The following is a 16,388-nucleotide window of genomic DNA, read 5'->3' on the forward strand; positions in this document are numbered from 1 at the left end:
TCACAGTCATCCATGATTCATGTGGTCTCAACATGGTGGCATCCACAAGGCAACCTGCTCCATGTTTTATAATACTAATATAAATACTGGAATCTTCATCTCATGTGAGTTTATGTGATTTTAAACAGATAAAAGTATTATTAATTTCTTTGGGGGTAGAACTATTTACTGAGGAAATTATTACCAACTGCACCTGTAATTTCTGACTCCAAACTTTATATTAATGTTATTTAATAACCTCTTAGTTATATTAATTTCTCAGTCAGAGCTGCATCTAAATCCAGCAGACCCTTCACCAAACCATATGTATGAATTTAAACTGCTCATGTCACAGGTCCTTTATCAGTTTGTTTGAGTTGAACACATCGTCAGTGTATATAATGCTTGTCCTATACGTTGTGCTGTATCCAGTGTAAACTTCGCCTTTTCACATCACCTCTGTTGTGTTATTTTCTCTCTGTGCTGCTAACTTGATTTTTTTTGTCATGATAATTCTGTCTCTATAGATCTGATGAGGTAATGTATGACATGCTGTGTAGAAGTGTGATATATGTGTGTGTTCTGACTAGAGGACAGTTACAGGAGACAAGTGTCAATGAAATACATCCACGACATCCTGTCGGAGAGGACGTATGTTTCCTGTCAAACCGAGAGGAGGGGTTGTCCTCTCTAAATGCTTCTCACCATCTGAACTGAACTTTGGCCCTGAGGCCCCTGGAGTGCAGGATTACAGACTGCTGATGTTTCTACCTTGCTTTTGTAAAACAGCTGAATAAAACTACAGGGTAAAACTTACGCAATACTGTTCTACATTCACATTGTTTCATAAATGTGCTTTGATAGACCTGATATAATGTCTTTTTAGGGTGATTAGGGTGTGTTTTTTTTAAGGGTCATTATGGTGTTTCTGAGGGTATGATGAATAATTGAACTGTTAGTGTGTTTGAGGGTCATTGGGGTGTTTCTCTGGGTCATTAGGGTGTTCTTGAGGATCAGTGAGTGTTTTTTAGGGTCATTAGAGTGTTTTTGAGGGTCATTCGAGTGTTCTTTAGGGTCAGTGAGTGTTTTAAGGGTCATTAGGATGTTTGTGAGGGTATGATGAATAATTGAACTATTAGTGTGTTTGGGGGTCATTGGGGTGTTTCTCTGGGTCATTAGGGTGTTCTTGAGAGTCAGTAATTGTTTTTAAGGGTCATTCAAGTGTTTTTGAGGATCAGTAAGTGTTTTTGAGGGTCGTTGTAATGTTTCTGAGGGTCATTAGAGTGTTTTTGAGGGTCATTCGAGTGTTCTTTAGGGTCAATGAGTGTTTTAAGGGTCATTAGGGTGATTTTTAGGGTCAGTGAGTGTTTTAAGGGTCATTAGGGTGATTTTTAGGGTCAGTGAGTGTTTTAAGGGTCATTAGGCTGTTTGTGAGGGTCAGTAGGTTGTTTTTGAAGACCATTACAATGTTTTTGATAGTGGTTGTTTCTGAGGGACATCAGGGTTTTTCTGAGGGCAAGTTGGTGTTCTTAAAGGTCATTAAGGTGTTTTATTAAGGTGTTTTTGAAGGCCACTGGGTGTTTTTGAGGGTCATTAGGATTTTTCTGAGGGTCAGTATAATTTCCTGAGGGTCATTGAGTGTATTAAAGAGTCACAAGGGTGTTTTCAAGGGTCAGTGAGTATTTTGAGGGTCGTTAGGGAGTTTTTAAGGGGTCCGTGTGCGTTTTTGAGGGTCACTACGTTTTTTTTAGGGCCATTTGGTGTTTTGAGTTTCAGTGGGTGTTTATGAGGGTCATTAGTGTGTTCTTGAGCGTCAGTGAGTTTTTTGTGGGTCATTAAGGTGTTTTTAAGAGGTCAGTTGGTGTTTTACAGGGTTTGTGAGTAGTTTTAAGGGTCAGTGGGTGTTTATGAGGGTCACTAGTGTGTTCTTGAGCATCAGTGAGTTTTGTGAGGGTCATTAAGGTGTTTTTAAGAGTTCAGTGGGCATTTTACAGGGTCTGTGAGTAGTTTTAAGGGTCAGTGGGTGTTTTGAGGGTCATTAGGGAGTTTTTAAGGGGTCCGTGAGTGTTTTTGAGGGTCACTACGTTTTTTTTAGGGCCACTTTTCAGTTTCAGTGGGTGTTTATAAAGGGTCCGTGAGTGTTTTTGAGGGTCATTAGTGTTTTTATGGGTCTGTGAGTAGTTTTAAGGATCAGTGGGTGTTTTGAGGGTCATCAATGTGTTTTTGAGGGTCAGTGAGTGTTTTGAGGGTCATTAGGGAGTTTTTAAGGGGTCCGTGAGTGTTTTTGAGGGTCACTAAGTTTTTTTAGGGCCACTTGGTGTTTTGAGTTTCAATGGGTGTTTATAAAGGGTCCGTGAGTGTTCTTGAGGGTCATTATGGTGTTTTAAATCATAAGTCTTTTATCATCATTTGCACAGAACACACATGGTGAACTGAACATTGAAATTTGTGAGGCCAGCTCTGTTAAAGTACAAAAAGTACAAACAACAACAACACAACACGGCAGTAACATTAAAAAGTGCAAAACAATGTGCATAACAGCACAGCAATAGCATTGTGCAACGTATCTTTCTTAAACCTGATGTCAGGCGAATTATTCAGGTGTCTTAAGGACAGGTGGAAGTAATAATTTAATGTCCAGGTAGGTTATTCATTCTAGCAGCAGCCAGCAAGTGAGTCTTAAGTAATGTACAGTATGTTTTTTCTCCCCAATTTGGAATGCCCAATTCCCAATGCGCTCTAAGTCCTCAGGGTGGCGGAGGAAGAATCTCAGTTGCCTCCGCTTCTGAGACAGTCTGCACATCTTATCACACGGCTTGTTGAGCGCGTTACCACGGAGGCTCACGCTATTCTCCACGGCATCCACGCACGAAGAGTGGAGAATGTAAGGCTGCCTATTCTCACCACCTGGAACCTCTCCATCAGGAAGTCAAGGATCCAGTTGTATAGATGGTTGTTCAACCCCAGCACTTGTAATTTAGCGATGAGTTCGGCAGCTACAATGGTATTGAATCAGGGTTTATGATTGGGAAATGCATGAACAGTGATTTTGGGGCCCACATCATCTATACACTTTCTGATGTAGCAGATGATGAGTCTGTATATTGGTTAATGTCTCCTGCCGTGTCCCGAAACATCTGCCAATCTAGCAGTCCTGTAACATTATTATAGCCTAGTGCACTAGTAACTGTTTTTTATTTGTATTTATTTCCAGATTTTGTCTGTAAACTGGTTTTGAAGTGCCAGTGTAGTGTTCTGAGGGTCAGTGAGTGTTTTTAATTGTCATTAGGGTGTTAACAAAGGGTCGGTGGGTGTTTCTTATGGACATTAATGTGTTTTGAGGGTGAATGGGGTGTTTTTGAGGATCATTGGGGTGTTTATAAAGAGTCGGTGGGTGTTTCTGATGGTCATTTGGGTGTTTCTTATGGACTTTAAAGTGTTTTTAGGATCATTAGGGTGTTTCTGATGGAAATTAATGTGTTTTGAGAGTCACTGGGGTGTTTTTGAGGGTCATTAAGGTGTTTTTAAGAGGTCAGTTGGTGTTTTACAGGGTCATTAAGTTGTTTTTGAGGGTCATTAGTGTTTTTATAGGTCTGTGTGTAGTTTTAAGGGTCAGTGGGTGTTTTGAGGGTCATTAGTTTTTTTTTTTGGGGGGGGGGGGGGTCAGTGAGTGTTTTTGAAGGTTATTAAGGTGTTTTTAAGGGTCAGTGGGTGTTTTGAGGGTCATCAATGTGTTTTTGAGGGTCACTGGGTGTTTTGAGGGTCATCAATGTGTTTTTGAGGGTCACTGGGTGTTTTGAGGGTCATCAATGTGTTTTAAGGGTCAGTGGGGTGTTAATAAAGAGTTGGTGGGTGTTTCTGATGGTCATTTGGGTGTTTTTTATGGACATATAAAGTGTTTTTAGGGTCATTAGGGTGTTTCTGATTGAAATTAATGTGTTTTGAGAGTCACTGGGGTGTTTATGAGGGTCATTAGTGTGTTCTTGAGGGTCAGTGAGTTTTTTGAGGGTCAGTGGGCATTTTACAGGGTCTGTGAGTAGTTTTAAGGGTCAGTGGGTGTTTTGAGGGTCATCAATGTGTTTTTGAGGGTCAGTGGGTGTTTCTGAGTGTCATTAGTTTTTTTTTTTTAGGGTCTGTAGTGTTTGTGAGGGTCAGTGAGTGTTTTTGAAGGTTATTAAGGTGTTTTTAAGGTCAGTAGGATGTTTTTGAGGGGTATTTCTAATGGTCATTATGCTGTGAGGGACAGTGAGTTTTTGAGGGTCATTAGGTGCTTTAAGGTCAGTGGGTGTTTTGAGGGTTAATGGTGTGTTATTGGCCCAGAGGGTTTTTTTTATGTCAGTGGGTGTTTGGGGGGTCATTTGGGGTGTTTAAGGGCTCAGTGAAGTGTTTTGAGGGTCATTGGAGTGTTTTTGAGGGTCAGTGGGTGTTTAAAAGATCAGTAGATATTTTATGGGATCATTGGTGTGTTTTTGACAATCAGTTGTGCTGCGAGTATGACATGTTGTGAAAGTAAATGCTCATCCTTGTGCTGCGTGTTCATGTGTCTGTTATGTGGATTTTCTCAGCTGAAGGTCGTGACCCAGAGTTCAGTTTGATTGTTTCCTCTCTGTAGAGTCGCTCAGTTAAAAAACAAACATACTGCATGAAAAACAGAACAGATATCTGGGTCAAAGGTCACAAAGTACCTTATACCATAACAGCCTGATCTAAGATTTTAAAATGCTACATTGTAAATAACAAATCATAAATCCATAAGAACTGAAGGGTGTTTATGTGGTGGATCGATTGTGTGTGAAGTGTCTGTTTCCCTCCTAACAGTAGGAGTGTGTGTTTGTGTGTGTGTAAGTGGAATGTGTTCAGCAGATGGTGTATGAACAATGTAACCCCAGGGAGGCATAACTTGCTCTCTCTCCATTGTCTGAGTGTTCTGTGTCGGTTCCATGTGCAGCGGGCGGTCCGATTCCAGTCCGGATTCTGTTTTTTTACCAGTTCATCTCCTGCTAAGTCCGAGCACAAAACAAAAGTGTTTAAAGGTTTCAAACAGCATTTGGTCACATGAGAAGCTAAAATCGGCCTAATACAGATTAAACGGATCAGTGCTTAGATTCATAGTTTCTTCCTCAGACACACATGTGAAATACTGTGCTGTTAGTTATTGAGCTAAACTCTTTTTTTAAATATTCACATCTGATTGAATAATTCAGTCGGTCACATGACACACAGAGGTCACTGTCTGACCCTAAACAGTCAGCAAGATCATTTAGTTTAATAGTTTTATACTTCAAAAGACAAAAAAACAATTTAATGTTTTTTGGACATGTACTTTAACGGTATACTTTCAAGTACTTTAAATACTAGCGTATGAATTTGGTAATCACTCACATATTAAAGTACCATCATATCTGATACTATCACCGTACTATGGCCACAGTACTACAAATACATGTTTGAGGTTGTGAGAACTGTATTTGTTAGATTGTTTAGAGTTAGTTGAAGCATGAGTTCTGTAATGACCTCTTGAGGTCCGATACTGAAATACATCCTGCATTTTACCTTTAGATGAGGGTTTCCCAAATGGGTAAATGAGATTGTAATAGAAACGTTGATGCCATATTAAATGAATTATAAGTATAGTATATTAGTGTATATATATATATATGAAAACAAAGTCTTTCTAGCTAGTCAGTCCACTGTCGGTCATCTCTGGAACCAAGGGCGTAGATAAGGCTTGAACATTGGGGGGGTTGCAGTGTGAAGCATTTACATGTTTCCATTGATCATGGTACAAATATTGGGGTGGGGTGTGGGTTATCCCCCACCCCATCCCCCCTGGAATATACGCCCCTGTCTGGAACATTCTCGGGAGGTTATTTCCAGTCATGCCAGTGCAGCTCCTATCTACTTGAACGGAGAAAGACCGAAATCTCCTAAACGGTTGGTCAAGATTACAATTAAAGAACATATTTCAAATCAGCAATAAAATTTGATAATATTGGAATCATAAATTGTGCTTCTGTACCTCATATTACGCTAAAACATGCAATTTTCCCAGCTTGTATAGCTGATGTGCATGCACCTTCTAGAGATGATTGACAGGTGATGTCTGTATCTATAAGATGATTGGCTCTTTTACCTGTAAGGCGGGACTTCCTGTATACATCCGTTGACCGTTGGGCGTTCCAATTTCTCCCATTGATTTTAATAGAAGTGGCCTGTCTCTTATAAATAAATAATCTCTGATGAAAATTAGATCCTTCACTTATATGTATACTGTATATAAAATAGTAGTTGTAATTAAAATTCACTATATTTGAAGGTTTAGTATGACTCAAAATCTATAAAGAGTATTTCTGCACGTGTTTCATTGAGGCGATGTCCACATTAATCCGTTTAAAGCTACACTGTGTAGCCCTCTAGCGGTTAAAAATAAAACTGCATGCGTCTTGCGGAAGAACATTGTTTTGGTTGTGCTTCAGCTCTGCTCCTCTGCACGGATGACTGTGGTTCGATCGGTGTACACATGAATACAGGACATCAGAGCGAATGGACAAATAACGAAGAAAGGAAAAGACGGATATCTGAAAACATGTCATCTGAGCAGGTAAGTGCCATATCTTATGCTGTTGTTTTGACTTATTTGAAACATTGATGTTGTGAAATAAATGACGTTGCAAAAGTTAGGAAATGTTCGTTAACATTAGACATAACGATTGCTAACGTTGTGATGTTTTGATAACTGCAGGATATTCTGGACAATTAGACCATGGTAGTAACTAATTTATAGATTGTCATTGTTACCAACCAGTGGTCAACATCATTTCAAGACTCACATGTCCTTGGCAAGTCTAGAACTAAAGGATTTATTTATATAAATTATTGCTGTTATAAAGAAAAATACAAACGTGTGCTAACAATCTTACCCTACCACACCTGGAGTCACGAGTTCGAATCCAGGGTGTGCTGAGTGACTCCAGTCAGGTCTCCTAAGCAACCAAATTGGCCTGGTTGCTAAGGAGGGTAGAGTCACATGGGGTAACCTCCTCGTGGTCGCTATAATGTGGTTCTCGTTCTCGGTGGGGCATAGGGCGAGTTGTGCGTGCCACGGAGAATAGCGTAAAGCCTCCACACACGCTATTTCTCCGCAGTAACGCACTCAACAAGCCACGTGATAAGATGCGCGGATTGACGGTCTCAGACGCGGAGGCAACTGAGATTCGTCCTCCGCCATCCGGATTGAGGCGAGTCACTACGCCACCATGAGGACTTAGAGCAGATTGGGAATTGGGCATTCCAGATTGGGAAGAAAAGGGGAGGAAAAATAAAATATATATATATATATATATATATATATATATATATATATATATATATATATATCTTACCTGTCGAGTAAGAATAAAGCCATCTCTGGGTCGCTTTTAAATACTTTCAGAACTCGGTTGTACACCTCTGAAAAGTCAAGCCGATGTTGATTCGGGTTTTATTACGGACTCTGTTGCTTTCACTTTGTGCTTGTAGACTCTGATCTGTTCGGGGTTTCTTTGTTTTTACACCCAGTATTCCCTGGAGGTTTGCCGTTTTTTTCCTTTTTTTTTCCATTTGTTGTGACAACAAACTTTCAGCTTCAGCTACTCCCACATCATACACACGCGCTATAGTAGCCGGATCTTATTTTCTCTGACTACCGATATGACGTCAACATGGGCGAATGACGTATGTATGCAATTTCCCGCAAAATCCGTCCCGACAGCTCTAAAATATAAATCATTCTTATATGTTTATCAAAGTGTATCTGGGTAAAGACTTGGTTTGGAAGATGGATTTTGGTTGCACTCTCTCATTAATAACTTTCTGTTCTTTTTTAACAAAAAAAAGTTACATATTGTAGCTTTAAGTTTGAATAAACACCTTTTTCAGTTTCCTCACACAATATCATTTTCCGAAGTATGCAGTTATGAAAAACGTTTTCAAGTGTGGATGAGAAGTTTAAAGGAAGTTAAACATATGCGTTTAAAAACTAAATGGATTGGTGTGGGGATCAGGGTTAAGGTTTAGTGTTAAGCAGATTATGATTGACTCTTCATCTCTGAACGAACACGATACAAACACTCGGACAAAGGTAGGAGAGATTTTCTAGAGTCTGTCTAACACTATATACTGTGTTTTATTGATTGGTTGATTTTCTGTAAAGTACTGATGTACAGTCGGATTTAATGTGTGCAGATTGTGTTGATGTGTGATTGTGTGCTGTTTTGACTTAAGACGTTCTTTTTGTTGTACCGACAGGTGTGTGTTTCCAGTGAGAAAAATATCTCCATGTGTGTGTGTGATATGTCTAGATAGATACAGTAGATACAGCACCAAAATCACCATGAGGTGACGCAAAAGGAAACTTTATTGCACATATTGTACCGATATTGTATTTTGATTTGTAAATGGAGATTAACCAATGCAATGAGTAAATGGATAGGCATATTATAGTTGGAAAAAAATGCTAGAATATCTTTTTACAATAAAAGGAAACCATCATGGCGGAAAAAGGCCATTCTGGACTGATGACATCAATGGAAAGATGTACTACAATGCAGTGTGTTTGTGTGCAGGTCTGATGACTGATTCACGGCTCACTGTTTACACTGGAATACTGGACGACAGTGAAAGCGATGAGGGTACAATACACAAACACTTCACACACTTTAAGCTTTAATTCACTATTATATCATATCTGATTACTCTGGCAAACAGTACCATAGTAATGTTGTGTTTTAGGACATTCCATGGATTTCTCGAAAGTTCCTTTCTGTAAATACCATGGTATAAGAAAGTGGCATTTTTCAGTTAATTGGTAATGCATCTGTCCTTTTTGCAATGGTTACTTTGTTTTATTCACACTGAACAGATCCAAACTCAGAGAAACCAGTCACTGACTCCTGGGAAGAACGTTCAATAATGGATAGACTGGGTTTAAAGAGGTAAATACACACACAACAGAACTGACCCTATCTGCACTCAAATGCTGCCGGAGCTTTTCACAGAACAAACAGAGAACATGGACTAAGACAGGAAACGTTTATGTCCATTTAATTTGTGTTTTCTCATAGCAGTTTGGACATGACTGAAGAGGAAGTGGAGGTGAGATGTTTCAAATGTTAGAAGTTAGATACATTGTCAAATGTCTTCTTCAGTCATTATTAACATCTGTAAACACACACACAGAGCGCCTTCAGTCAGTTTTCAATGGGATTTCACTGTGACCGGTACACACTGAGTCAGCGGCTGCAGGCAGAGATGCATGACCGCATCATTGCTGAAGAGAACCTCCAGAGAGAACTGCAGCACACCAGAGACACACTGCAGGTACTGCACATACCACACATCACGACTCTGCTCTGAGAGCGTTGCAAGGGTGTTGTGAGAACATTGTGAGAGTGTTGTGAGAACATTGTGAGAGTGTTGTGAGAGTATTATGAGAACATTGGGAGAGCAAACATTGTGAGAGCGTTGTGAAAACATTGTGAGAGCGTTGTGAAAACATTGTGAGAGAGTTGTGAAGGCATTGTGAGAGCGTTGTGAATACATTGTGAGAGCGTTGTGAGAGACATTGTGAGAGCAATGTGAAAACATTGTGAGAGTGTTGTGAGAGTATTATGAGGACATTGTGAGAGCGTTGTGAAAACATTGTGAGATTGTTGTGAGAACATTATGATAGCATTGTGAGAGCAAACATTGTGAGAGCGTTGTGAATACATTGTGAGAGTGTTGTGAGAACATTGTAGGAGCAATGTGAAAACATTGTGAGAGTGTTGTGAGAGTATTATGAGGACATTGGGAGAGCAAACATTGTGAGAGCATTGTGAAAACATTGTTAGAGCGTTGTGAGAAGATTGTGAGAGCGTTGTCAGAGTATTATGAGAACATTGGGAGAGCAAACATTGTGGGAGAGTTGTGAAGGCATTGTGAGAGCATTGTGAAAACATTGTGAGAGCGTTGTGAAGGCACTGTTAGAGCATTGTGAAAACATTGTGAGAGCGTTGTGAGAACATTGTGAGAGCGTTGTGAGAACATTGTGAGAACATTGTGAGAGCATTGTGAAAACATTGTGAGAGCGTTGTGAGAACATTGTGAGAGCGTTGTGAAAACATTGTGAGAGCGTTGTGAGAACATTGTGAGAACATTGTGAGAGCGTTGTGAGAGCATTGTGAAAACATTGTGAGAGCGTTGTGAGAACACTGTGAGAGCGTTGTGAAAACATTGTGAGAGCGTTGTGAAGGCACTGTGAGAGCATTGTGAAAACATTGTGAGAGCGTTGTGAGAACATTGTGAGAACATTGTGAGAGCGTTGTGAGAACATTGTGAGAGCGTTGTGAAGGCACTGTGAGAGCATTGTGAAAACATTGTGAGAGCGTTGTGAGAACATTGTGAGAGCATTGTGAAAACATTGTGAGAGCGTTGTGAGAACATTGTGAGAACATTGTGAGAGCATTGTGAAAACATTGTGAGAGCGTTGTGAGAACATTGTGGGAGCGTTGTGAGAGCGTTGTGAAGGCACTGTGAGAGCGTTGTGAAAACATTGTGAGAGCGTTGTGAGAACATTGTGAGAACATTGTGAGAGCATTGTGAAAACATTGTGAGAACGTTGTGAGAACATTGTGAAAACATTGTGAGAGCGTTGTGAGAACATTGTGAGAGCATTGTGAAAACATTGTGAGAGCGTTGTGAAAACATTGTGAGAGCGTTGTGAGAGTATTATGAGGACATTGGGAGAGCAAACATTGTGAGAGCGTTGTGAATGCATTGTGAGAGCATTGTGAAAAATTTGTGAGAGTGTTGTGAGAACATTGTCAGAGTTGTGAGAACATTATGATAGCATTGTGAGAGTATTATGAGAACATTGTGAGAGCAAACATTGTGAGAGCATTGTGAAAACATTGTGAGAGCGTTGTGTAGGCATTGTGAGAGCATTGTGAATACATTGTGAGAGCAATGTGAAAACATTGTGAGAGTGTTGTGAGAGTATTATGAGGACATTGTGAGAGCGTTGTGAAAACATTGTGAGAGCGTTGTGAAGGCATTGTGAGAGCGTTGTGAATACATTGTGAGATTATTGTGAGAACATTATGATAGCATTGTGAGAGTATTATGAGAACATTGTGAGAGCAAACATTGTGATAGTGTTGTGAAAAAATTGTGAGAGCGTTGTGTAGGCATTGTGAGAGCATTGTGAATACATTGTGAGAGCGTTGTGAGAACATTGTGAGAGCAATGTGAAAACATTGTGAGAGCGTTGTGAAGGCACTGTGAGAGCATTGTGAAAATATTGTGAGAGTGTTGTGAGAGTATCATGAGGACATTGAGAGAGCAAACATTGTGAGAGTGTTGTGAAGGCATTGTGAGAGCGTTGTGAAAACATTGTGAGAGCATTGTGAGAACATTATGAGAGCGTTGTCAGAGTATTATGAGAACATTGGGAGAGCAAACATTGTGAGAGCGTTGTGAAGGCATTGTGAGAGCATTGTCAGAGTATTATGAGAACATTGTGAGAGCAAACATTGTGAGAGCGTTGTGAAAACATTGTGAGAGTGTTGTGAAGGCATTGTGAGAGAGTTGTGAATACATTGTGAGAGTGTTGTGAAGGCATTGTGAGAGAGTTGTGAAAACATTGTGAGAGTGTTGTGAAGGCATTGTGAGAGAGTTGTGAATACATTGTGAGAGTGTTGTGAAGGCATTGTGAGAGCGTTGTGAAAACATTGTGAGAGCGTTGTGAAGGCATTGTGAGAGTATTATGAGAACATTGGGAGAGCAAACATTGGGAGAGCAAACATTGTGAAAGCGTTGTGAAAACATTGTGAGAGCGTTGTGAAGGCATTGTGAGAGAGTTGTGAAAACATTGTGAGAGTTGTGAGAACATTATGATAGCATTGTGAGAGTATTATGAGAACATTGGGAGAGCAAACATTGGGAGAGCAAACATTGTGAAAGCGTTTTGAAAACATTGTGAGAGCATTGTGAAGGCATTGTGAGAGCGTTGTGAAAACATTGTGAGAGCATTGTGAAAGCATTGTGAGAGCATTGTGAGAACATTGTCAGTGAGAATATTGTGAGAGTGTTGTGAAAACATTATGAAACCGTTGTTAGTGTTACAAGTGTGTAATGAGAACGTTATGAAATTGCTGTGAGAACATTGTGAGAGTGTTGAGAACATTTTGAGAGCGTTGTGAGAATGTTGTGCGAGCATTGTGTTGTTCTACAGGTGTTGTATGAGTGTCTGGCAGAGATAGACAGTAGAGAGATGGTGCTGCAGATGCAGAACAGACTGCAGATGGTGAAGAGCAACATGGAGAACGTCATCACCACAGCTGAGATGCTGGGAGCCGCACACCAGGTACCTCAAACCAGAGGCCTCCTAACCCCAATCTCACACCATCACAGACCTCAAACAGAAACCTCACTCAGAGACCTCACACTAAACTTTCTAAACCATGCATCGTTCATGTGTTATTTATCAGGAAGCTCGTGTCAGTCACGCGGTGGATCTGATGTCAGTTCACGTCGAACATCTCAAGAGACGTCACACTTCAGAGAGTGAAGAACTGCTGGAGGTCAGGAAACTGCTGCACAGGAGAAAGGGCCGATTACGCAGCGACTCTACAGGTCAGTGCTGCCCCTAGTGGCCTGGAGGACACACATGCATTAGTGCTTCTCAGCTGTGTCACAGGTCTGTTCTGATGAATTAAAAAAAACAATGCATGCAAAATAACTATACAATCATGCACAGTAAGGATAGAAAAATAAACACCTCCCATACCTTTTGTTGTTGATGTTATAGGCTCTTCTGGAATTCTGTATCAGAGTGTTATATAATCAGGTTTTTTTCTCACTCAGATGACAGAGATGTGTTTTTCAGACAGTCACAACAGGTAACAGGCCAATATTTTCTCCTCGACGTAATCAATACCTCATTCCCTCATCACACAGCAGTCAAAAATCATCATTATCTTATAAATGCACAGAAACACATAGGAAATATTGTGCTGTTTACATTTTTTTACATGAATAAACCTCTCGTTTATGTTGTAGTCCATGCGCCGTCGAGTCAGCATCACGTTACTCCCGACTCAAGCTCAGGTGTGTTTCTACATCAGATCCAGTGTTCTGCTCTTCAGGATTGACCTCTGGTATCTTAATGGGTTTTTCTCTCTATAGTTAGTGGATCTAGAAGCTGCGTTTATAGACGGCTGCAAAACCGGAGCAGACGCAGAGAGCCTGACCCAGAAGGGACTCGAAATACGAGCTGAGCGCAGGTGTAGCTGCACACACAAACAAACCAAATACACACATCCTTAAAGCTGAAGTGTGTCATTTCTGGACAAAATATTATCTTGTACTTTCAGACAGGAAATAGTTCCATCAGAAGGTCCTGAGAGCAGCCTGACCTTTGACCTCCCTGACCGCTGCACCCAAAACCAGGATAATGATGCTGACAATACAGTGTTTCCAAGGTAACAAACATTAATAAGGTTTTGGAAAAAGATGGTGTACTTTTCACAAAATAGACGCCATTGTCAGTTAAGAGCATGCTTGAGATTATAAATGTGTGAATAAAACTGCTGAAAATCACTCCCCATACAGAAATCATACATGTCAATATACTGTTAGATAAACATATGTTCATATATGTTTTCCACTGAAAGTCACAAACATACACTATATGCAACATATATTTCAAAATACCACAAAACATTTTTTTAAATATATTTGACATGTATTTCACCAATAATAATATAGTATTAATAGTTACAAATGAATTACAAATTAATATTAATTTTTTTTAATGTTTTTACAGTATATGTTTTTATAAGTTCATATAAATTTAATGTGGCCATATATCAGATTTCTGAAAGGATTAAGAAAATATTTTTAAATTATTTTATTTATTACAGAACATTTTTTGCATGTCCACTAAATCTGTAAATTTGTCATATTATGCACACACACACACACACACACACACACAAAAAACATTTTAATTGTGAGTATTTAGGTATTTATGATACATAAAATGCTAGCTATGAAATGAGTCTAAGCAAGACAAAGGAGTCTGATATTTTGTTTAACAAACATCCCTTTTATATGTCTATATTTGTGTGTGTGTGTTCATGTACATTAGTGCGATTCAGGTCACACCGCTGCGCTGTCGTCGTCAGTCTTCTCAAATCAAACCCACAGAGAGATCAGAGGAGGTGGAGGACTCTGCGAGAGGGGCGGAGTCATCACTAAAGTCCAACCCTCAGCTGTACGTCTAAATGTATTAATGTACTTATCATAACTGATGCTCATGATTCAGCCCGCTGACATGCTATATGATGCTTTCAGGTGTGTCGCTTGGCACCGGCGGCTCTTGCTGTCCTGTCTGCATGAGTGTCGATGGAGAATACTGTCACTAATGTTCTGTATAATAATGCTGATAGCGGCTTTAACATGTTTAACAGTTCCAGTCATGTAGTTGTGAATGTGTGAATCTCATTAAAGTCTCTGATGGGTGCTGTTGACATTCAGTTCTAACCCCTAGAAAGTCAACATGAGGTTTAGTAAATAATGACAGGATTTTCATTTTCACTCATTATGGACTGCAGCAAATGAAACTACTGTAGCTGGATTATAATGTAACAGAGTAAATGAAAGTGTCTGTATCTGCTGTTCTGTCTGCCAATAATAAATGAATGTCCTCGTTTCTCCTGAAACAGGTGCAAAACCATGGCAACAGAATAATTACACTAATTAACAGTATTTTAATCAGAGGAAGAGTGTTCAGGACGATTGTTTTATAATTCACTAGGTGCTGCATATTTTACACTTCATTTGTTTCGATTGTTCTGGAAATGATGGAACGGTTCATTTTAACGACAGATAAAAGATATTAATAATTCATAAATAAACATATCAGGACATATTTGCATTGAATGATAGTGTTAATTAAATGTACCTGCTTTGGGTCAGATTATATTGGATTAGCTGAAATTATCTTCATGATCACACATGTGCAGAGCTGCAGTCACGTGCACGAGCAGCACGTGCACGTTCTGTCGCTTAATCCCGCCCCCATTCTGCCAAGTGGCCAATCACAGCTCAGAATGAGCAGCAAGATCAGGAAGTGCTCTTAATGTTCTTGTAAGGACATTTTAATTGGATTAAAGTCAGATTACAGAATATATCATAAAGAACATCTGGTGTTGATAAAGACGTGCTAAACCTTATCAAACATTTTTAATTTAACGGTTAATTACTTGAAAAGTCAAAGTTTTACTTTGTGGGAAAAATCCATATATACGTATCTGACTTCACCATGTCAGATTTACTGTTGTTGTTTTTTTCTTTAAAAAAAAAAGCAATTCATAAGCAAAAATTATGCATAGAGAATTATTCAAATATTATTACTATATGCATGAATAATTGCTATATAATTATAATATTACTGACTGCAGTGTGCACAGATTAGCACTCTCAGCATTGTGTAATCATTATAAGTATGATGAGATAATGCATAAGACAGATGCAGGAGTGTGTGTGAAATGATGTGATGATGTAATCGCAGTAACGATTACCATAACTGATTTACAGTGTGTTAATGAGTTTATCTGATTAACACACACTGATATAATGCAGCACACGCTGATACTTCTTTTAGAATTACAAAACATAGCAGACTACATAGAATATTTCAACTTAAAAAACGTATAATTATTTGTGACACTGCGGGACCATATCAGCTGAACTAGTGAAGCAGGGGCAGGGCCAGGAGGGTGGCACAGGGTGGCTGCCACCCTCAAAATGAGCTATGCCACCCCACTTGCCACTCCAAGTCGGACCTCGCTAGCATCCTACAGACAGTGTGCAGCGGTTTAACCCATCTGTGTCGCACATGGTTCATAACAACATTTCAAACACACTCACACACACACACACACACTCACAGATAAACACAGGGCAGTAGCAAGGAATTCTGGGCCCCTTACTTATTAAATAAATACAATTTTGAATTTGTTTTGGGTCCCCCTGTACCTTTGGGACCCTAGAATCATTAACAACATTCACCCCACTAGCTATGGCCCTGCATACACACACACACACACACACACACTCACACACATACACACACATGCACACACACACACACACATGTTGGTGCAGCTATCATTATGAGGACTCTCCATAGACATGATGATTTTTATACTGTATGAACTATAGATTCTATCCCCTAACCCTAACCCTACCCCTAAACACTCACACACACACACACACACACACACACACACTCACAAACTCACACACACACACACATATGTTGGTGCAGCTATCATTATGAGGACTCTCCATAGACATGATGATTTTTATACTGTATGAACTATAGA

The 16,388-nt window shown here is 39.7% G+C and overlaps 2 protein-coding genes across 2 annotated transcripts in view; both read left to right on the plus strand.

Moving 5' to 3' along the window:
• Window positions 1-16,388, plus strand: part of LOC127439122 (differentially expressed in FDCP 6 homolog) — a 123,941-nt gene that overhangs the window by 43,492 nt on the left and 64,061 nt on the right. The window lies entirely within an intron of this gene.
• si:ch73-352p18.4 (inositol 1,4,5-triphosphate receptor associated 2) lies at window positions 8,587-14,772 on the plus strand. Its single transcript, XM_051695262.1, has 12 exons — window positions 8,587-8,648; window positions 8,879-8,951; window positions 9,084-9,111; window positions 9,196-9,336; window positions 12,230-12,361; window positions 12,486-12,630; window positions 12,862-12,896; window positions 13,057-13,104; window positions 13,183-13,280; window positions 13,371-13,478; window positions 14,147-14,272; window positions 14,353-14,772. The coding sequence occupies exons 1-12, from the start codon at window positions 8,588-8,590 to the stop codon at window positions 14,480-14,482; spliced, it is 1,125 nt and encodes a 374-aa protein (XP_051551222.1). The 5' UTR covers window position 8,587; the 3' UTR covers window positions 14,483-14,772.

The sequence above is a fragment of the Myxocyprinus asiaticus genome, chromosome 50 (assembly GCF_019703515.2).
Source record: "Myxocyprinus asiaticus isolate MX2 ecotype Aquarium Trade chromosome 50, UBuf_Myxa_2, whole genome shotgun sequence".
NCBI lineage: Eukaryota > Metazoa > Chordata > Actinopteri > Cypriniformes > Catostomidae > Myxocyprinus > Myxocyprinus asiaticus.

Excerpts from the sequence above, each read along its gene's own strand:
- si:ch73-352p18.4 (XM_051695262.1), top strand. The coding sequence starts at position 8,588 with ATGACTGATTCACGGCTCACTGTTTACACTGGAATACTGGACGACAGT. Across the intron at positions 12,362-12,485 it reads TGCTGGGAGCCGCACACCAG|GAAGCTCGTGTCAGTCACGC; the intron begins GTACCTCAAACC and ends GTTATTTATCAG. Across the intron at positions 12,631-12,861 it reads ATTACGCAGCGACTCTACAG|ATGACAGAGATGTGTTTTTC; the intron begins GTCAGTGCTGCC and ends TTTCTCACTCAG.